Source organism: Danio rerio, chromosome 16 (genome assembly GCF_052040795.2).
Source record: "Danio rerio strain M-AB ecotype USA chromosome 16, GRCz13ab, whole genome shotgun sequence".
Taxonomy (NCBI): Eukaryota; Metazoa; Chordata; class Actinopteri; order Cypriniformes; family Danionidae; genus Danio; species Danio rerio.
In genome coordinates this window covers 51,166,764-51,190,000 of record NC_141036.1, presented here as the reverse complement: position 1 = coordinate 51,190,000, position 23,237 = coordinate 51,166,764, and the positions used below count along the sequence as shown (strand labels likewise).

Below are 23,237 nucleotides of genomic sequence, written 5' to 3'. Positions count from 1 at the left end.
TGGCCTTCCTCAACATTATTATATTTCCATGCAAGGCCAACAGAAGGTTTGAGTCTAACAGGCAGCTTTGGTGTTTTGAGCGAGATCAGCTTTCACTTGTGGATTAAACTTGAAACAGGATATTGAGGCGAGTTTTGGCTCTTCCAGCAGCGTTTTGATCTGAAGTGACGGAGGCTTCGTCCTCATGAGACGCGCAATCATAAGGAAAGCTGAAGCTACATTTGGTTAGTTCTGAGAAAAAGCTGCAGGGGCCGCGAATGTTAGTTTGAAGAGGATCTATTACATAACTAACAGCGCTGTGTGTGAAGTGGCCTGGGCGGAAAGTGAATACATTCAAATAGACTCATCTGCTGCTCTTAGATTGTTTGTTTTAGCCGTTTTGTTTTAGCTGTACTGTGAGCTGAGAGTTTCTTATCAGTCTGAAGCAAAAGCCCTGTGCGCTGCTATTTGGGACTCCACCTGCTATTCTCTCATGCTGTGTGTTTATATATCGTCAGATTACACGTCGCTAGCTTAATGTGTGTATTGCACACTACCGGTCTAAAGGTTTAGAACTGTACTTTTTAAAATAGACATACACTGTAAAAAAAAAAATGTTGAGCAAACATAAAAAAATAAGGCAACTTGATGCAGTAAGAACTTTGAGTTGTCTCAACAACTGTTTTTTAGTTCTTCTCAGTAACAATATTTAGTTGAGCTAACATAATTTTCTTTGTTCATGCAATATTGATTATAGTATTATACTAATAAAGATATTCTTGTCACATCAACTAAAGCAACAGTTACTGCTATTGAGTCAATTAATTTTTTTCTGTTTAGTGGATGTTTATTTTCAAATTTGCAAAATACGTAATTAGTACTAGTTAGCATATCATTTTGTTTTAATCATTCTACTTACAAATGACAAACACAAACTTACTACTTCTTCAATTTATTTCCACTGAAAGCAACAGATAACGCTTTACAATAGGAAATAGCACAAACATTTGAAAATATTTTAAGATGAAAAGTGCTTCAAATTACAAACTTTGCAGTATACAGACTTTTCTGCTAATTTGCAGGCACATATGCTAGCTTTAACATTTTAGCTGCAATAACAGCACAGAAATTAACAATTTAAACATTGCATTTGACACAAACTAAATTTGCTTTGAATGCTTTTATGCACAAATTATAAACAAAAGGGTTGATTTGGACACCAGTTTCCATAAACATTTAAACCAAAACAAAAGTTAAGTGCTTGGGTGTCTTGACAAAATGTAAACCTTTTAATTTTAAAACCTTTAACGGTAACTCTTCATAATAACTACACAAAACGAATCATTAGCAAAGCATTAACAAATAGTTAATTCATTATCTGTTAAGCATTAACTCTACATTATAAGACGTTAGTAAGCACTTTATAAATACAGCTACAAATGCTGTTATAAGCTCAAAATGTGCTTAATGATTGTATTTCATACTTTGCTTTTTATTAATTGTTCCTTACTGAATTCAGTATTGCATTATTTACAAACCATTTGTATTTAAGTGTAGCTGGTGGTTTTTAAGATCATTCAGCATGAGGTAGTAAATTATTAATGGAACTATTCAAATTAACAATTATATATCTTATTATTCAGGCATATAGTAATGGTTACTATGTATGTTAATAAATGCTTTTTTTAACTCAACTTCATCCATTTTTGTGACCTAATCTAAAGTGAGACTATTTTTGCTTTATAAATCTCTTATAAATGACAATTAAAAGCTGAGTATCAAATGAACAATAAATGTTTGCAATCTAATCTAAAAAAATAAAATTACTGTAAACTTTAAACATCGCCGAATAACAGAAATGTCAAAATACAATTAGCAATAATTCTAATTAAATAAAATTGGATAAAACAATATATTATGATATAACATTTCAGTGTTATTTAGTAAAGTTTAAACTGTACAGTAACTTCATTTTAGATAAAGTTGCAAAGATTTTTTTTTTCATTTGATAGTTTCATTTGTGTATCTTTAAATAAATAGAAATGAATTAAATAGTTCATGCTCTTTTTCCCTGTTCGGAATATAACTGAGCATTTAATTGTCATTTATAAGGGATTTATAAAGCATAAATAGTCCTCACTTTAGGTCACAAAACTGGATGAAGTCGAGTTAATAAAGCATTTATTAATATATAAATAAACTAATAGTATATGCCTGAATAATAAGATATATGAACGTTATTTGAATAGTTTATTAATAATGTACTTTTACATTCTGAATGATCTGGAAAAAACCAACACCTATTCTTAAATAACTGATTTGTAAATAATGCTATACTTATGTAATAAAAAAAAGAATCATTAACAAAGTATGAAAATGCAATTAATTACAATTTAAGAATATAGCATTTGTGGCTATATTTATAAAGTGCTTATTAATGCCTATTAGAGTTAATACTTAACAAATAATGAACTAACTATTTGCTAATGCTTAACAAATGATTCATAGTGTGTAGTTATTATGAAGTGTTACCCATTTAACTGAACACAGTGCCTAAACAGTGGCTCTCATGAAACAGATTTAGTACTCAAATTGTACATTAGGTCTTTGTAACATCAGACCATTGACACAACACTGTTTACAGTATTAGTTTAACATCTTGTTTTTAAGAGAAAGCACACGTTGCGTACATCCAGTCCCAAGCTCCATGAAAACATTCTGAATTGTGTCAAAAGTGTACCGGAGTTCTTTGGGATAGGAAAAGTTGAGTGCATAAAGAAGGCCAAAGAGGTATGCTACAGCACTTGAGGTATCTGGAATGTCTTCCAAAACAACAACCTCTTCCAGTACAACAGCAATGTTCTGGATCACTGGAGATGCTGCCCGGGAGTCCTCTTCCGTAACATAGAGAATGCCAACTGATACGCCCTTTGTTCCATCTTCAGTTTCCTGTGAAAACACAATAAGAATATTTGAGCATAGAAAGTCATTATAGTACTTTATCTACAAACAAGCAAGATGTTATATTGCAAATATAGCTGTCATGCTTATGAAATTTAGGTGACGATTAATTGTCAAATAAAATATTCCAATTAATGCCGATTATAGAGATTTAAAAAATTTTGCAAGTACTTGTTTATTATAGGGCTATAACAACACACACATTTAAATAATTGTAACAAAGTTATTTATTCAGTTAAAAATATATACCATTATCTTTCAGAAATATGAACATTCTGTAAAAATAACAAACCAGTATAATACAATGACTATGCAAACTTAATTGCAGTTAAGCAAAATGACCAGTTACATCAAATAGTTATGATCATAAAACTGCTATGTAATGTGTAGTTTGTCTGTAGGAAGACATAGTGTTATAATTCAAATCATTAAGCAAAAGCGAATGTAACAATTAAACAGACAACATGTAAATAACAAGGATTCATCAGTATTCATATGCAACATTAATGCAGTAATTGGACTTTAAATATTTTAAGTGATTTATTTTAAAATACTGTCATAAATGAATAAATACATAAATGCTGATTTGTTGTACTCTGAATAAAACAGCTGCCATTTTGGTTGACAAGAATAACGTCTCAGACTCTCGGCACAACTCTAATTTTATGTAATAACAGACAAAGCAACAGTTTCTCTTGCATCTCTTTTACATGTTCTTTCCCTTAACTACCTGCATAAATCAGTGAGCAGGTCTAAACTGGTACTAATATAGAACCTGATATCAATCTTTTAAAAATAACAAGATACTTGTGAATCATGAAATTTACTTCTTATACCTTAAGGTCAGAAGATTTGTAATTTCTGTTAATGATACCTAAATTAAACATTTTAACTCAGCTAATCAAAAGTTTTCATGAAAGCTCCAAATAGATTGGCACTCAACTTTTCAAGACACCAGCAATACAGAAGCAAGTTTGGACACTCATGCTTTAAACCATTTAAAGGGTTTGATACCTACTTTACATTTCTTGAAAAGGTTAGTGTGTTTCTCTCGAAGAAACAAAGGCAGGCCCTCCAAAGCAGCAGTCCTTCTGTGATTAACAATTTCTGTTGTCTGCAAAAACATAAAAAAGATACAACCAAAAAGTCACAGAATAACAACTGAAATATCATCAACTACATAGATCAAAAACATGTAAATAATGAAAATTATTAACTTACCCTTTCATCAAGTCTTTCCAGGAGCTCTTCCATTTCATGTCCAAACGCTCCTTTTCTGGCTCTGTATAATTTCAGAAGCTTTGGTGTGTACTTGTCAGTGGCTGCCATGAAGACTCCTAGTAGGTCTTTGTTGGTGATGCGGAAAAATTCCTCACAGATCTTTTTAAAACAAACCAACCAGATTTACAGCAATCAATTTTTTCTGTAAACATAGCATCTTGCATTCTGTAAACTTAAAGCCTAATAAGTAAGAAAAAAATTATCTTTACCTGTTCTTGAAAAAAGAGTGCAGGCCACCTCTCCTGAACCTCTACAATCATTGGCTGCTCTTGGACCATTTCTTTTCTTCTAAGGGAAAATGTTAGTTCCATTTTTTCACTTATGGCTGCCATGTCTCTTCTTGCCTTTTTGGTTTCCTCTACCAAAAAAACTCTTTGCTCTTCAAGTGAAGTGTCAGTGTGGTTGCATGGATGTTCCGGTACATGATTGACTTCTCCACGCTTTGCCTTTTTCAGAGTGAAACTCCTCCGACCACTGGCATCATCGTTTCGCTTTCTGTTAACAATTACTTCATTGCAACCTGCCTCTCGCAACTTTGCCCTATAATTGTTTAGCTTGTTTTTGATGCTGATCAACCATCCCTCAAAACCCTTTCCTTTGCCAGGCTCCTTAAGGCAAGGATATTTTAAAACCAAAGCAGATGCAATGGATTCAATTTCCTGATTGTCAGGGTATGCCTTTATGTCAAAAACTGTCTGCACTATTTTGTCAAGAATCTCTATTTTCATGTCTCTAGTCACATCAATGCCTATTTTTGTTTTTTCAAATGCCTCGTTTCCTCGTCTTAGTTTTAGCTCCACATCAAATGACAGCGCTGGTATGGGGAATGGCGAGGGCCATTCTGAGGCAGTACGTAAATAGTTTTGCACAGAGCCTGAAGTGCTTGGCAAGGATTCTTCAGAGTCGAGACTAGCAGTATCAAGTGATGAAACTGATGGAAGGCTACTGCTTTCATAAGCTGATGACTTGCACCACTGAATATGCAAGACTGCTTTTCCACTGGGCAATTCTGAGATGTCAGACAGGTTGCAAAGTGCATTGCCAAAATCAGCATCCTCAAACTTAAGAGAAAACTGTCCTTGTAATTGCAGCTTCTCTTGAAGAATAGTGATGAGAGATTCCACTGATTCAGGCACTTCAGGAAGCTGGACTCGCCGGGCTTCAGTGGAGGAAATGATGACTCGTAGTAGCAAAGGCTGTAAATAAACAAGAAGACAATTTTAATTACTAAATTTAAGCAATTAATAAATTAATTAGTTAATGTGGTACATACCATTGTAAAGGACATTTAATGCTGCAAATAGGTCCTCAGGGTCACGAACACTTTTGATCCCACACTGTATGGAATTAATGGGTGATAGCCATTTAGGTCACCAGAGTCAAAGATAACCATGTCAGTATAGTGGCTTTCAACAAGTTCATAAGATCTCAAATGTTCTAAATACCAGGCAGAAAACCTTTTTGTTATAAAGAACACTTTGGCAGAATGGATCAACATGCTTTCTATTCTGAAGAACTCAGGCTGTCCATTGCAGTGTCCTGCCGATATGATCATGTTCTTGGCATATCTAGTTCCATGAAGACAAACGTCTCTGGACAGTGACACAGTGTGCAATTGTGGGAACTTTGTTTGTACAGCATGCCTCAGGGTTGCATCCAACAATGATATGCTAACCACATCCAACTTTTCAACATGCAAGTCTGACTTTAAAAGGCTTTGTGCATCCAAATGGTATGCAATCATCTGTTGATGTTTCATGGAAAGAGTGAGAAGTACATTTTTCATGTTGTGGGCATCACGTGCAACCTTCTTGAAGAAAGAGTGCTTAGACTCAAAGCGCATGGTCCACAAAGTCACTAAAGGTCCAAAACATTTAGTTAGTTCTGGGTAGTGTTCGATAAAGTGATGCTTAGGCTTTAATGCATAGTCCGGAAAAGTGGAAGTAAGAAGCAAGCGGTGGTCAGAAAATTTAAATGACAAGTAACACAGAGTTTCATCAGAGAGACTGTTTGACAAAACAATCTCAACTATTTCTTTTAGGTCCATTAATATGTCCCATGATGGCTCATGCTCTGGGATACGATCCCCAATCATCAGAGGAAGTAAGCGCAATAACGTCCAATTTTCGTGTCCATTTCCTCCGATTGATCCTTTAGCAAGACTTGTTTTTAGAATTGTCTTTGGTTTGTTGACCCTGTCAGAGTACTTGTAAGGAAATGTTCTAATGGAGTGATTTACTCCTTCAAGAGTAATGAAACCTTTGGAAATTAAGTCTCTGAGGCACAAAGATAACTCCACAGGGATGACCCCTTCAAAGAAATCATGTAAAATGTCCGGGGGAAATCCAGTTACAGGATGAAAGTATCTTAAGTGTTTGCTCAATGCACACTCACTCTTTATACCATTAACACTCTGAACAGCACTCTGCTTAAGCTGTTCTACAAATAAATCATGTTGATCCACAGTTCTCAAAGGAAAGTCACATGGTTTTACAGTTGAAATCTGATCACGACTAATCAAACAGAATCGACAGAATTTTTCTACATTAAAATTTTCCTGAAAACCAGCAAGACCATGTGCTCCAAGATTATCGGCACACACACAGAATACAGTTGGTTTTATATAATGTCCTAAAGCTTCCACAAACAAACCTTCATGCTCCAGAGATTTTAACTCTTTTATCAAAGGTTCAAGAAATTTGTCAAATCCAAATTTTTTAACATCAATACTTTTTCCTAAAACAGCTAACTGGATTGATGATAAAGTAGATCTTAAATTTGCAGGTAAATTTAAGACCACCCAGTACACAGCAGTGATTTTATGGATTTTTCGAGATGTTCCAAGAGGGTTGCAAATTTCAAACTCATCCACATAAAAGGCTAAACTTAGTTTAACATCATCTTCTGTAACAAATCCACTTTCCCTGTAGTACTTTCCATCTTTAAATGAGCTGTATTGTCCAGGGAGATGTTTATGTGTAAATTCAATGTTATTTAAAAAGCTGTCTTGATTTAACAAGGTTTCAAGCAACCGAATGACTGGAACATGAACAAACACTTCTTTATGAGAATGCTCATAAAGATATTCAGTAGGTTCGATTACAAAAAAGTTCCTTTTGAAATATTGATTTCGTTTATAGTCAGTAGACAAAGTGCCCTTTTCAGAAATTGATGCAAAAAGTGGATTTGTTAGACAAACAGAATCTGCAATTTCCTTGATTACAACACTTTCAATGTTAATATTGTGCTTTGTTACAATTGTTTCTATTGTATGAAGAGCATGAGATTTTGAGAACAACAAAATACTTTTAAGTTCCTCAAAAATTGTCTGAGTAGCACTTTTTGAGACATGCAAAACAGTTTGCATACACAATAAAAGTGAGGCGATCTTGCGTTCAAGTGTATGAACATTTACATCTTCAACAGACTCTATTATATCCTCTTCATCAAATTTACTTATATTCTGTGTTGTACAAAGAACTTCTGAGACTCCGAGACTATCTGAAACTATCTGAGACTGTCTGTCACTTAAGGTTTGATTTCTATGATTTCTGCTTCTATGCGAGCTAAAGGTTGGGCGGTTGTTTGTTTTAAATCCACATCCTTTAAAGGGACACTGAATTGTTTCTTTACGTTTCAGATGATTTTGTAGGTGAAGAAAAAATCTTTTTTCAGTACAAATCTCATGAAATTCACATAGTCCACAATTAAAAGTTGAAAGATCTCGACTGACTCTATCAGTGTTGTGGTGTGATTTAGATAAGTGGGATCGTAAAGCACCTGCAGTTTTAAAAGCACAAACACACTCCGTGTAAAGACAGGGCCAGTTGGAAATTCTATGATGATGTAGCTGATAGTGCTTCAGAAGGACATCTTCACTTGAAGTGCTGAATTTGCAGTTTTTACACTGCATGAAGTCTTGAGGAGATCATCCTGAAAACAGAAATAATCAGTTATACCCTTGTATTGTTAAATCACAACTTTAAATAAAATATAATTCTTACAAAAAATATATTTGAAAAAGCTTCACATTTAAATTTTTTTAAACATTTTTCAAGTTTATGCCCCCATATTTTAACATGAAACATGTTTGGGAGCAGACAATGATATCAATATCAATATATGATATTGATGTATACAGAGGAGTGAACCTGAAAAAAAATGAACGAATCGTTCAAGAACGACCCATCACTAGGCGGCACACACGGAGAAGCACGTAAAATGAGAAAAATGTGAAAACTCGCCAGAGAAATGAAAACGTTTCACCTAAAAACAAACAAAACCTCTGAATTCCCTAACGTAAATGTTAATACTATGGTCCCATATTAGCCATCTTTTATCAGTGATTAACAGTTAAGCATAATGATGTCATTTTAGTGTTAACATGAAACATTTTAAACTTAAACGGCACAGAAAAGCAGTTTCCGTTTTTTTCCAAGTAATGTCTTAAGGAGCGGCACAAGCTTAACTGGCGTTAGGCAAACGACGACCGTGCCGAACTCACGGTCCTCCGCCCTCTCGAAGGTGCGGGCGTGAGCGGGAAGGATGTCGCGCGGGGTCTCCATGCCTCCCTGAGCGATTGACTCTGCCTAAATCCGCCACTCATGTCATGAATACACGGAAACATTTATGAGTTTGGACTTAGCTGAAACTATAGGCCACATTAATTACCCACTGCATTTGAAACTTCAGCATATGCAATAATTCTCGTCGCTAAAAACAAACCGTCAGGTTGTGAATATAGTAAAATTCATTGCATGCATAGAATTAGTGTTAATAAGTGTTGTTACTCACCTACAGGAACAAGTTAATGTTTAGTTCCTCGAAGAGTCGAAAATATGCGTGAAGTCCGATATGGCACCAAGACAAAATGGAGATGAGGAGCGAAACGAATGGTCAATATGGGGGAGGGTTGGCGCCGTTTTCAAACGTTGCGTCACGCATGCGCAATTTATTTAAATATCAACATACCTGTTCAACACAAAAATGTATGTCCAGAAAACTCTGGTAAACATGTAGACATAACATTTTAGCGAATATTATTGACATAACATATATTTTTATGTAGATCAGTAGTTATTCACAATTCTTAGTATATATGACAGAAAAAGTACAGTGTGCTGAACAAATTGAAATTTTATTTTTTACAGTGTATATTTAAAGTCTCCTTTGTTCACCAAGCCTGCATAAAGTAAAACAGAAACTTTTCTATATACATTTCTGCTAAATAAAATAACTTTAATTTAGAATTTAAATATATATTTCATTACATTGGAATAAATGTAATTTAAGAGACGGCATGGTGGCTGGTTTGAGCGAGCCCCAGCTGGGTCAGTTGGCATTGTTCTTCCCATGTTGGCGTGGGTTTCCACCACAGTCCAAAGACATGAGCTACTGTATAGGTGAATTGAATAAGCTAAATTGTCTGTAGTGCATGTGTGTGAATGCAAGAGTGTATGGGTGTTTCCCAGTACTGGGTTGCAACTGGAAGGGTATCCGCTGCCTAAAGCATACGCTGGATTAGTTGGCAGTTCATTCCGCTGTGGGAAAAAAGTAATAATAACAATAACAAATAATAATAATAATAATATAAAATAATAATAACAATAAAATAATAACATTAATAATAATAATAATAAACATTTATTTGGAAAATAAAAATATTTTAATGATTTCTAAAGGATCATGTGACAAGTAATGGTGCTGAAATTCAGTTTTTGAAATCTACTTTTAAAAAATATATTCAATTAAAAGAGTAATTTTAATATTATAAATGTTAAACATTTCTTTTTGTACTTTGGATTAAACTGAAGCAGGCTTGGTGAGTAGAAGAGGCATCTTCAAAATCTTACTGTTCCTAAACTTTTGACTTGTAGTGTGTGTGTCTGTCTGTCTGTATGTGTGTGTGTGTGTATACAGTATAAACCCCAATAAAAGTATTGAATGACACAATTAAATGTACATTTTTATAAGAAGTAATAAATATAATACAAATAAACATACACCCATATTATGATTTATCACTATTATTTGTACTGATATTATTGATAAAATTAATAAAACAACAAATGTGTAAAAATGAATATAACAATTAACAAATATTATACATAAATACTTCTAATTTACTCACATATTGGATTTACACAGATAATTATCAGAATTATTTTTTATACATATTGTTTAAAAAAATTAGGTTTTTAAAGGTTTATTATTTATTATATTATGTATTTGTAATACATATTATATGTATATATTATTATATATTATAAATAAATATATATAAAAAATAAAGTATTTTAAAATTATTAAATAAAAATATTTATTATTTTTCAGCATGTTAAGTAGAAAATTAAAGATATTAGATATCAAAAGATATTAATTATTAAAAAAACATGAAAACAATTACAATTATTATTATTACTATTATTATTATTATTATTATGGGGCATCACGGTGGCTCAGTGGTTAGTGCTGTCGCCTCACAGCAAGAAGGTCGCTGGTTCGAGCCCCAGCTGGGTCAGTTGGCATATCTGTGTGGAGTTTGCATGTTCTCCCCATGTTGGCGTGGGATTCCTCCGGGTGCTCCAGTTTCCAGTTCTGGGCTGCGGCTGGAAGGGCATCCGCTGTGTAAAAAACATATGATGGATAAATGGGCCAGTGATTCCACTAATTATTATTATTATTATTATTATTATTATTATTATTATTATTATTATAAATAAAAATAACTACCTCAAAAATTCTTTACAGACATAAATATACAGGTTTATTTCAAATCAAATAAAACAATGGATTCTAATGTTGAAAAGTAAGTTGATTTCTTGCTGAAAGTAATTTTTTCCAGTTATTTAACAGCTGTGCCATCTAAACTGAATAAGACATCTATAGCATTGACTTGCATCAAGCAGACACAAATTGACACAATTGAAAATCTGCCATTGACAAAACCATTGAAAGAGCACTAAGATGAACACTGTAGTGGTTACGCCTCTGCTCCTTTTTTCTTGTCACAACATCCTGAGTATTGACTAGATACAGCTACACCAAGGCTGAGTTTCATTCAACACTCAGCTGGGTTTCCCGGTCTAAAAACAGAAGCCCTTCAACCCAATCATTTCACTCTAGAAACTTCCCTCCTGTTCATGGCACATGAGCACTGAATAATATTTCTGTTTCAAATAAGTGCTGCTCCTTTGAACTCTCTGATACTTTCTATATAAAAATATCCTTAAATATGAATCAAGGAAGCAAAAACTATTGTTGATTATTATTGATAATAATAATAAATGTTCAACAAATCAGCAGATTTTGCAGCTTGAACTGCATGTAAAGATCTGCTTTGGAATCAAAGGATAAAATGTTTTACACAACAGTTCCGCCTGGTTCTTGAATCTGATTGGCTGAGAGCCGTGCAATATTCTGCCAGTAACAGCACTCGTACAGACTCTGCACCCTTCACCCTTGTGTATTACTCCACCCACATATAGCAACAAGCAGAAGACACTCTACAGTTTGACAAATATTGCTGCTGTTGAGTAACATGATGTACTTTTGAGGCTTTTTTAGTCAAGAACCTAGTTGTTTAAATTGCAACTGTGGTTTATTTATAAGGAAAGTGCCTATTTTTAAATATTTATAATTTCTGTGAGACAGCGCGCCGTTTTTGAGCAAAGACGGTTGACAATGTTCATCCACTAAAGGGCGAAAGGGATCGCATAAAAAGCCCTAGAAAAACTCAAACATAATTTCAAACTACAGCTGATTATATCATTATTAAACATGTAAATGCCTAAGTCGAACTCTCTCTTTTGTATGTTGTAGGGCTGTATTTATACCATAGTAATATTGTTATCTCTCGATTGCAACAGAGAAATACTGGGAGATATTTCTGTAGACTGAGGGCATTTCGACTATTTTGTCATCACTTTAGACATTACGCTAGAGAATCATTTAAACATCAGCTTTAAAAGTGACGTTGGTGAATTAGTAACGGCTTCTGCTGCTCTGACGTCAGCTGCAGATGTGAATATATGGCAGAAAAAAGTAGTTCCACTTACAAAAGGATATTAAGACTCTCCGTATTTTCTTTTTTATTTACATGATTATGTTGTCGAACTGTTGTATAAACGCAATATCACAGTAGTAGCAGTGCGATGTGGCTGTATATTATCACTGGTAGGACGCTAAGGCACTCAGCCTGCAAACTTGAGCCAATGCACACCTCTCACCAGTGCCGATATACAGATATAGTCATATTTATTTTATTTATACAAAATTAATTTATTTATAAATTTATAAATTTATTTATAAAAATACATTTTTTTTATAAAACATGATTTTTAAAATGTAATTTGAAAATTTTATTTATAAAAATATTTATTTATAAAAAACATGATTTTTAAAACTTTTTTAACTTTATTTTATTATTTATTTTATCAAAATAAAAATCCACAGTAATAAAATGTTTTAAAACATATTAAAATATAAAAAATGTTTTAATAGATAAAAAAGGAAGCAGTACAAAATCCACAAAATGTTATGTTCCTTATAAATTATTTTATTTAAATAATTTAATGTTAATAGTAAGATTAATTTGAATAAATAAAAATTAATAAATAAAATAATAATAATAATAATAAATAATAATATTTCAAATAATTTAAATAATAATAAATAATTTAATTAATAAAAAATATTTTAATATAATAAAAATCCAAAAAATTTATTATTTGATAAACGCTTTATTTGTGTTTTTCATTTTTCTGGTATCTACATTAAAAAACAACAACAATATATATATATATATATATATATATATATATATATATATATATATATATATATATATATATATATATGTATATATATATATATATATATATATATATATATATATATATATAGCATTTTGTCAACTTGCAGGGTCATTTCTGTCCATTTTATTGTTTATTTCTAAAATCGTAATAATGTGTCATCGTATTTTACAATATTCTTCAGTGTACTTCAGTATTTTACAGTATAGATCAAATAAATGCAGCTTCATTTTCGAAAATGAATGAATATTGTATTAATAAACTAATTTATTTATTTATAAAAATGACATAATTTTATTTATTTATTTTGTTTTACTATATTGTAGTTATAAACTTAATTATTTATTTATAAAATACATCATTTTTATTTATTTATTTTACTACATATTATTATAAATTATAAATATCATAAAATATGTACTTTACTTTATTAACACAAAGTTATCTGCCTCTGCAAATGAACTCTTTGAGTCACCCTGCAGGGCCATTTTTTGCATTTTAAAGTTTGCAGTTAAAGTTGACTTCAGAAACATCCCTGCTGTTATCGTCACATGATCGGCTCACGGCTCCTCAGTGAATAATGCAGGAGTCCATACAGATGAACACACACCGGTTCGCTCAAATGACACAAAAGCAAGGCCAGAAAAGACTCAACAGGATGAAACCAGATCCGGTCTTCTCTTGATTCTTTCATGACTACGGCAGGATGCATATGTGCAGGTCAAAATGCACCGCGTAACTTCCTTGTGTGTGTTTCTGGGTGTAACATATAACGAAAGAGAGAGCGAGGGAGTGGAGAGATGTTAGGGTGGATAATTGTTTAGCTAAAAACAACCTCAGCTGACCCAGTTGTCTACAGAGTGCTCATTATGTCCCCTCAATAGTGTGCCGTGGGCCACATGCAGCGGCGTGTGTCTCAATACATGTTGTATGGCAAGCTGTCTAGACATTTATTCATAAACCGATCAGTACTTGTTTAATTTTCACTAATTTAAATAATAATTGTTCATATAATACGGTGGCCGTGAAGTGCAAAACAACATTACAAAGTGTGAAACACTTTTACAAAGCTCATTTTGAAAAACATTTTTACCTATCATCAGACAGTTCCTATGTAGTTCCCAGTAGTGGGAAACATCCATACACTCCCACATTCACACACACACAGCCAATTTAGTTTATTCAATTCACTTATACCTCATGTCTTTGGACTGTGGGCGAAACCGGAGCATCCGGAGTAAACCCACACCAACACGTGGAGAACATTCAAACTCCACACAGAAACACCAACTGGCCCAACCAGGCCTCAAACCAGCAACCTTCTTACAGAGAGGCGACAGTGCTAACCACTGAGCCATCGTGTCGTCCAGATTGTTCCTTTCATATATATAAATAAATAAAGGTTGAAACTGCTTGCCATACAGCACTGCAAAGACTAAACCTTTAACAGCAGGCCCGGAATGATTGACTGATTTCCATTAAGCTTCATTGTGATCGTCAGTGGTAGTCGCGGTGTGCCTTCGATTGGCAGAGAAAGAGGAAAAGTCGGTCGATGCTATAATAGATGAGAACAGAAGAAGAGCGGAAGATAAAAGAGGGAGAAGCAGGCCAGACGAGGTATTCATAGAGAAAGCAGAAACAAAAGGTCTCTGTAAATAGCTCCCTTGTGATGTGTTTACGACGCTCTTCTGAGAGAACACATTCCACCTGGGACATATAAGGGTTTTGTTAATCTTTGGGAGGCATTTTTGTGAATTTATTTACATCTTAACTCACATACAAATAGAAATATATCGTCATTAATTCGTCGTTCAAATGTTTGGGGTTGCTTTTTGTGTTTAGAAAATATAGTAAAACTGTAATATTCTGAAATATTGCTGTACTTTAAATAGCTTGATTCAATTTTTTTGTTTAGTATAAAATCTAATTTATTCCTGTGATGCAAAGCTGATTCATCAGGAGTCTTAAGTTGTCACATGATCCTTCAGAAATCTATATAATATGCCATTTTCTGCTAATGACATTCCCTATTATTATTATCAATGTTGAAAATAGTTGTACCGCCTAATATTTTCATGCAATCTGATATTTTGTAATGTTTAAGAGGCATTTTTGTGAATTTATTTTCATCATAACTCACATACACATACAAATATATAGTCATTACTTCGTTGTTCAAATGTTTGAGGTTGCTTTTTGTGCTCATAGAGATTAATTTAATCAAAAGATAAAGTAAAATCATTTATTTATTCATTTTCTTGTCGGCTTAGTCCCTTTATTAATCCAGGGTTGCCACAGCGGAATGAACCGCCAACTTATCCAGCAAGTTTTTACGCAGCGGATGCCCTTCCAGCCGCAACCCATCTCTGGGAAAAAGTAAAATCATAATATTCAGAAATATTATTGTGATTTAAAGCTTGTATGTATTTTTATTTAATATAAAATCTAATTTATTCCAGTTATGCAAAGCTGATTTATCAGTAGTCTAAAGTTGTTACATGATCCTTCTGAAATCCTGATAATATGCAGATTGCCTTGATAAGAATATTTCTTATTATTATCATCAATGTTGAAAATATATGTGCCGCCTAATATTTTCATGTAATCTGTTATTTTTATTTATGTTTGAGAGGCATTTTTGTGAATTTATTTCCATCATAACTCACATACACATACAAATATATGTGTTCAATTCGTTGTTCAAATGTTTGGGGTTGCTTTTTGTGCTCATATAGGTTTATTTGATCAACAGTACAACTGTAATATTCTGAAATATTATTGCAAATTAAATAGCTTTTTTGCATTTTTATTTAGTATAAAATCTAATTTACTCCAGTGATGCAAAACTGATTCATCAGGAGTCTTAAGTTGTCACATGATCCTTCAGAAATCAATATAATATGCCATTTTCTGCTAATGACATTTCTTCTTATTATTATCAATGTTAAAAATAGTTGTGCCGCTTAATATTTTCATGCAATCTGATATTTTTATTTATTTTTGAGAGGCATTTTTGTGAATTTATTTCTGTCACAACTCATATAAATACATCTGTGTTTAATTCGTTGTTTAAATGTTTGGGGTTGCTTTTTGTGCTCATGGAGGTTAATTTGATCAACAGTAAAATCAAAATATTCTGAAATATTATAGCGATTTAAATAGCTTGTATATATTTTGGCTTAATATAAAATCTAATTTATTTCATAGATGCAAAGCTGATTCATCAGGAGTCTGAAGTTGTCACATGATCCTTCAGAGATCATTATAATATGCCATTTTCTGCTAATGACATTTCTTCTTATTATTATCAATGTTGAAAATAGTTGTACCGCCTAATATTTTCATGCAATCAGATATTTTTTTTAATGTTTGGGAGGCATTTTTGTGAATTTATTTCCATCATAACTCTCATACATGCACGAAAATATCTGTCATTAATTCGATGTTCAAATATTTGGGACTGCATTTGTGCACATAGAGGTTTATTTGATCAAAAGATACAGTAAAACTGTGATGTTATGAAATATTATTGCAATTTAAATAGCTTTGCATTTTTATTTAATATAAAATCTAATTTGTTCCAGTGATGCAAAGCTGATTCATCTGAATCATGATCCTTCAGAAATCATGAAAATTTGCAGATTTTATTGCTTAAATTTATCATTATTATTATTATCACCAGCGATAGATCGGTTGCAGATCGCTGGAGAACTACAATTTGGCCACTGAACTGAACTACAACTTTCAGAATTACTCCCAGATGCACTCATCACTCCTGCAACAGGTGACAGTTATTTGGCCAGACACACACACAGCTCAAACTCATCACTCACTTTCTCATACACATTGCTGAGTCTTGTTTACCCTGTGTAGCATTACAAAGCAGTTTTCCTTGTTTGTCTTGCTATGTTTTGATCCTCTGTCTTGTTTACCATTTTGATACATAGCTTGACAATTTGCCCGTATTTTTGACTATGTATTTTGGATTGCCTTTATGCTCCTGTTTTTGACCATTGCCTGCACAACTTCTCTAATAAACTGATTTCTCTAATAAACTGCAAGTGGATCCCCAACTCCATTGCCAAAACCATTGTTTAAAATAGTTGTGCCACCTAATATTTTCATGCTAACTGATATATATATATATATATATATATATATATATATATATATATATATATATATATATATATATATATATATATATATATTAATGGATATTTAATTTAGAAATTAAGAAATTAAGTCTATTTGTGAAACAACATGTAAAAAAATGTAGGTAAAATTATTTGTATGCACTTTTTTTTACTTATTTTACTCTGTCATGGAAACTCCAATGATTTTAAAGCTAAATTATTTTAATCAAAAAATATCCCAACAAGCTGAATGACACGTCAATGTCAACGAATCAAAAATCATATAAGTTTTATTTCACAAAGTTAATAATTGCCCCTCTTAAGCATAATAATATCTTAATCTTGATAATACTCTGCAATATAGGTCCAGCTAACCTGTTTGTGACTGGACAAAAATGTTTGTTTCTTTATTTTTATACAGCTGTCCCAATTTCCCCTAGACTATAGTAAACAGACAGAGTAGCTGATGTTGTCTCGGGAAACACTATAGAGGTTTTCTTGTTCTCAAACCGAGGCTGATAGTGTTTGAGTTTGTGTGTTTGTGTGAGGAGGAAGGGCAGCATGACATGACAGCATGTCCTGTTTCCTGTGTTTGTCCATACTTATTATGCACTTCCTGTCGGCTGAGTAAAAAAAGGAAACTCACAGCTGTTTTAATCTAAAGATGAAACTCAAGAGTTTCCAAACATACCAGTCAATGTGAATTTCGCAACCTGATATTTACAGCTACTGTAAAAGCGGCTGTTAACGACCTGATAAGGTTGATTCCAGGCCTGACTCATAGAGGATCAGTTAATGGTATTGAAATGAGCGAGTTTTGTATCTTATGTTAGAAAGAAACCACTCTGAACTCCCAGCAGCTGCAATCTAACCACATACTGTACTGTAAATCTGCCTTGGCAGTCACATAGACTCATATTACTGTACATTTTGGGTGGTTGCTGAGTTGTTGCGTTATCACCTGCTTTCTTTACCATGTTGCCATACATTCTTATTGATTGGTGGTTGAGTGGTCGTGACCCCTTATAAGTAACGGACTAAGCCGAAGGAAAATTAATGAATGTATTTAGTCTTTCAGCAGATGCTTTTTTCTAAAGTAACTTATGATTGACTTGGCATTCAGCGATTCAATAAGAAGAGACAATACACACAAGAAGTGCTAGTTATACAAAGCAACTGTTTGTGCTTTGGGGCTAAAGTTAGAATGAGTGGGTGGCATGGTGGCTCAGCGGTTAGCACTGTCATCTCACAGTAGAAAGATCGCTGGTTCAAGTCCCATTTCTGTGTGGTGTTTGCATGTTCTCCCCGTGTTGGTGTGGGTTTTTTCCGGGTGCTTCTGTTTCCTCCACAATCCAAAGACATGCAGTACGGTAGGCGAAGCGGGTAAACAGAATTGGCCATAGTGTATGAGTGCGTGTGTAACTGCGAGAGTACTGAGTTCCGAAAAACTGGATTGTGGCTGGAAGGGCATCCGCTGCGTAAAACATATGCTGGAATAGTTGGCAGTTCATTCTGCTGTGGCGACCCCTGATAAATAAGGGAATAGCCGAAGGACTAAGCTTATCCAACCAGCAATAAGAGTACAACCCTCAGTGCAGGGAAACACTCAGACACACACCATTTACACATTAACAGCAATTTAGTTTATCCAATTCACCTATACCGCATGTCTTTAGTTGTGAGGCAATCATGCTAAACCAGGGGTGTCCAAATTCGGTCCTGGAGGGCCAGTGTCCTGCATATTTTAGTTCCAACCACAATTAAACACACATGAACCAGATAATCAAGCTTTTATTAAGAATACAAGAAACATCCAAGAAGGTGTGTAGAAGAAAGTTGGAGCTAAACTATGCAGGACACTGGCCCGCCAGGACCAAGCTTGGACACTCCTGTGCTAACCACTTAGACTCAAAAAGTAGTTTTGCTGCTTGTTCAAATTACTCATTTAAATCGAGTTGAAAGAACACAATTCTTGATAATCGACTTAAATTTGTTAACTTTGTGTTGGGACAACTTGAAATAATTGTTTGAAACCCTGCAGTTTTTTTTACAGTGTAGCCCCACAAAAAATAGCAATACACTAAATCTATTTAAAACATTGTATAAAGTTCATAGTTACACCTTAAGCCTAGTTCACACTACAGGATTTTAAACATCAACAGATCGCTGTGCTGTTCACACTACATGACTTGACTTTGTGTCTTTTGATCTCTGTGGGTTTCACACTACGCAACACTCCGTGAACGATCCACAAGAGGGGGGTCACACACTACATGATCTGACAACATCTCATTCCCCATCAGCTCATTCAAGCTACCAAACCACAGCCAATGAAATTTTGAGGGAGGAGTCGTCAGAAAAGCTGAACACTATTGGCTGCTTGTGTGCTGATGACATCACTGACAGCTTTTCAAGCTTTGGAGAAAGCATTTAAAAACATCGTCAAATCAGCTGATTTATGAAAGGATTAATCACTCATCTGCAGGTTTCAGTGGATAGATACACAGAGAGTTTTTAATTTTTGTAATTTTATAACTCTTTGAAATAAAACTAACATATTTATAACACCATGCCGTTTTCTAACTATCAGTGTATTTCTTTCTGACATTGTTATTTTTTTATTACAAAACAGTAAAGAACTGAGCATTTCTGCCTTAAATTACCATGTTGGTTAAAATGACTGCATGCATGTCTGATACTTTTCGCTGTGACTTTAAATATGTGTGCATTTTCTTGCCTGGCAACATCCTGCTAACATAAACAAAACTTTCTGATGGCAAAAACATCAATTTACTTCAGATATCTTTCAAAACAGCATATTCTGTGCTGTTAAATAGCTCCTGTTTGAAAGTGAAAATGAAAGCCAAGACCTTTAAGTGTTTTAGTATCTTAACTACATATTTATAGGCTGTATTACCAAAAAAATATTATATTTTTAGGGTAATGGTGTCATTAAATATGATGCCAGACATTCAAAGCTTAATTTTAATATCTCAATAATAGCTTTGAATGTAAATATGTTGTGACAATATGGCGTTTTATATGAGAACGGTCAGAATGAGCAGTATGGTAATTCTAATAGTTACAGAGATCTAGTTCCACTGTTAATATAGCCTACTCTCATGTCTGTGCTAACGCAGAATGAAGCGATTGCACTGATGCCCATTCTGACCAATCACAGGCATTCAGCTCATGCTGATATGCTCTCTCATTGGCTGCAGCTCGTTACTACATCTGACCACACGTGGGGTTGAGTCGGCCGACCGCTCTGGAATATTTAGCATGCTGAATGTTGGATTTCCGTCTGCGAGGTGTCGGCGACGCGTCAGCGAGCCTCGTTGATGCGTTGCTCAGTAGTTCACACATAAAGAGCGGCGAGCGCCGAGCACCCGCAGATTTCTTCCCGATGACAGCCCGATCTGTAGGCGAGCTCGTTAACTTCCAAATCGGGCTCAAATCAGGTTTAAAATCCTCTAGTGTGAACTAGGCATTAGCAACCACCCTTTAAAATATTTACATCTTAAAAATACATTGCAGTGGTTTGCAAGATGACACTATAGCAGGGGTGTCAAAATGAATTGTTTCTTCGATGCACTGCGATAGAGACACAGCTGCGTCCGAAACCACCTACAACTCAGTTAACTAACTCGGCTGTTAGAAAAGTATGTTTTATACAGTATAAACGTGAGAAGTATTAATGGAATTCTGCCATTTTGTCATGATCATGTGACCTACCGGTGTCAGTTGCGTCACTTCACTCCTACGAAAGAGCTTAGAATGACCAAGAGGCTACACTCAATAGATTGTTCAATTGCAACAGCAGCGCCCAGCAACAGCTCTGGATTCCGCCATTTTGGAATGAAAGCGATCGGCTGTCTATCGCATCTTATTGCTGTCGCGATGGCAAGCAGCTGCTTTGTTTTTCATTTATTTATTTAAAAAGTGCATTAAAGCTGAGATACAACCTGAAAGACTGAAGAAGCACTTTTGGAGTTTTCATTCCAAAATGGCCGCCATGCCATTTAGTGGCTGTTTCGCCAATTGGAACTATAGTGTCGCATCTTGGTGATTCTATGCTCTTTGCTCTCATTTATGAAATCTCTCGCGGAGCATCATGGGATATCGCAGCAAATCATAGGCGTTTAAAAACGTTGTCGAGCTTTTTGAGTTCAACAATGCTCAAAAAGCAAGCGGGATAATATTTACATTAGTTTATTGGCTATAAATACTCATGTTGTTCTTTGCAAGTACTTGAGTTTTGCTTGATACATTCAAATACAGTGTTTTCTTTCTGCAGGTAAAATTAAATGTACATTTCATTTATCTGACTGCTTGTATTAAAGTACAAAATTGTATTACAAATAATATATAAATATATTTCTACATTTTAATACAAGAATTCTTGTGCTGTGAAGTAAAATTTAAAATTGTTTATGTTAAACATCATCAATGCACCGTGATGCACTGAGATATCGAATTGAACTGTATCGATGGCATGATAATCGCAACCGAACCGTAAGACCTCACAGTTCACACTTTTACGTTATAGTACAAACTATGCAAAAAGTGTTGCCTAGAAGTTGCTAAGAAGTGCCATATGACCACCTTGGCAATCACCTAGAATGCTTTGCTGCTTGCATTGCAACATGCTCAAAATCACTCAAAAACAAACAAACTAGAATCTACATTGCAACATTAAAATCTTTTTGCAATTTATTTTTAGACATATTGGTACAATTGTATTTATTTTCATATGGTTAAAGCACCACTTTAAAAAAATGACCAAGGAAGCAGAAGTACCTTAAAAAATCTCAAGGGATTTGTTTTGGCTGGGTTTGAGTTCAGCTTAAGGTAATATAACTTCATGTCTGCGGTCACATGTGGTGGTGGTTCATCGAACTATTTTTACTTTCCGAAACATGGAACTCAATTGTGTCATTACATATAAACAGTAAAACAATACAGGAAACAGGCTGTAATGAGAGAGATTAACGCAGATCGCTCTCACGGCTGCATAAAGTGTAACCAAAGCCTTTACACCTGCACAGCCTGTCGCCATCTTTGTGTCAATATGTGCTTTTGCTCCAGTATCCCTGTTAGATAAACAGGTGCTGCCCTGTGTTTTATTAGCAGGCATTTGTCATGTCATGCATTGCTTTTTAAAGAAGATCTCTTTTAAGATCGCCCATAAAATCTTGGCTGATTTACATACAAGCTTGGTGAGCAGTAGATTTGATGGAAAGGTTGGCATTCTTGAAATCGGAAGCCAATACAGTGAATTTATTTACTCTCGCTCCATTCATCAATTCTAAGTCGCCGAACAGGTTAATCAGCATTATAGCGTACATGTATAAATAAGACTTATAAGAAACTGTCAAAGTCTTATCTTAAACCAAGTTTACAACAAGGACTTGAATTTCTATTTAAAAAAAAGATTATTAATATCATTTATTATTATTTAGATTTTTGCATTGGTATTATTTGCATGTTAATATTATATTATATTATATTATATTATATTATATTATATTATATTATATTATATTATATTATATTATATTATATTATATTATGGCGAGGCAGTGGTGCAGTAGGTAGTGTCGCTGGGTTGCTGGTTCAAACCTCGGCTCAGTTAGTGTTTCTGTGTGGAGTTTGCATGTTCTCCCTGCCTTCGCGTGGGTTTCCTCTGGGTGCTCCGGTTTCCCCCACAGTCCAAAGACTTGTGGTACAGGTGAATTGGGTAGGCTAAATTGTCTGTAGTGAATGTGTGTGTGGATGTTTCCCAGAGATGGGTTGCGGCTGGAAGGGCATCCGCTGCATAAAAACTTGCTGGATAAGTTGGCGGTTCATTCCGCTGTGGCGACCCCGGATTAAGGGACTAAGCCAACAAGAAAATGAATGAATGAACATTATATTATATTATATTATATACAACAGTTCTGTCTGGTTCTCAAATCTGATTGGCTGATAGTCGTGCAATATTCTGCAAATAACCGTCTAATGAGTCTCCTGTTTTCGTTCCTGCAGACTTATTCATCAATAAGAAAGAAAGAAGAAATGCCAGCAT

At 34.1% G+C, this 23,237-nt stretch overlaps 2 protein-coding genes across 6 annotated transcripts in view; one reads left to right on the top strand and one right to left on the bottom strand.

Annotated features, from left to right (window-relative positions):
• The window catches only part of rgl2 (ral guanine nucleotide dissociation stimulator-like 2), a 64,833-nt gene that overhangs the window by 3,028 nt on the left and 38,568 nt on the right, over positions 1–23,237 (top strand).
• LOC147840415 (uncharacterized) lies at positions 1,062–9,119 on the bottom strand. Its single transcript, XM_087288153.1, has 7 exons — positions 9,016–9,119; positions 8,002–8,154; positions 5,495–5,558; positions 4,431–5,417; positions 4,162–4,320; positions 3,959–4,054; positions 1,062–2,928 (listed from the first exon to the last, which is right to left on the bottom strand). The coding sequence occupies exons 3-7, from the start codon at positions 5,507–5,509 to the stop codon at positions 2,626–2,628; spliced, it is 1,560 nt and encodes a 519-aa protein (XP_087144279.1). The 5' UTR covers positions 5,510–5,558; positions 8,002–8,154; positions 9,016–9,119; the 3' UTR covers positions 1,062–2,625.

Bases quoted from the DNA above. Each gene is read 5' to 3' on its own strand.
- LOC147840415 (XM_087288153.1), bottom strand. The intron at 4,321-4,430 runs GTAAAGATAATT...TGTTTTAAAAAG, and splicing joins CACTCTTTTTTCAAGAACAG to ATCTGTGAGGAATTTTTCCG. The intron at 2,929-3,958 runs GTAGGTATCAAA...GTGTTTTCACAG, and splicing joins ACCTTTTCAAGAAATGTAAA to GAAACTGAAGATGGAACAAA.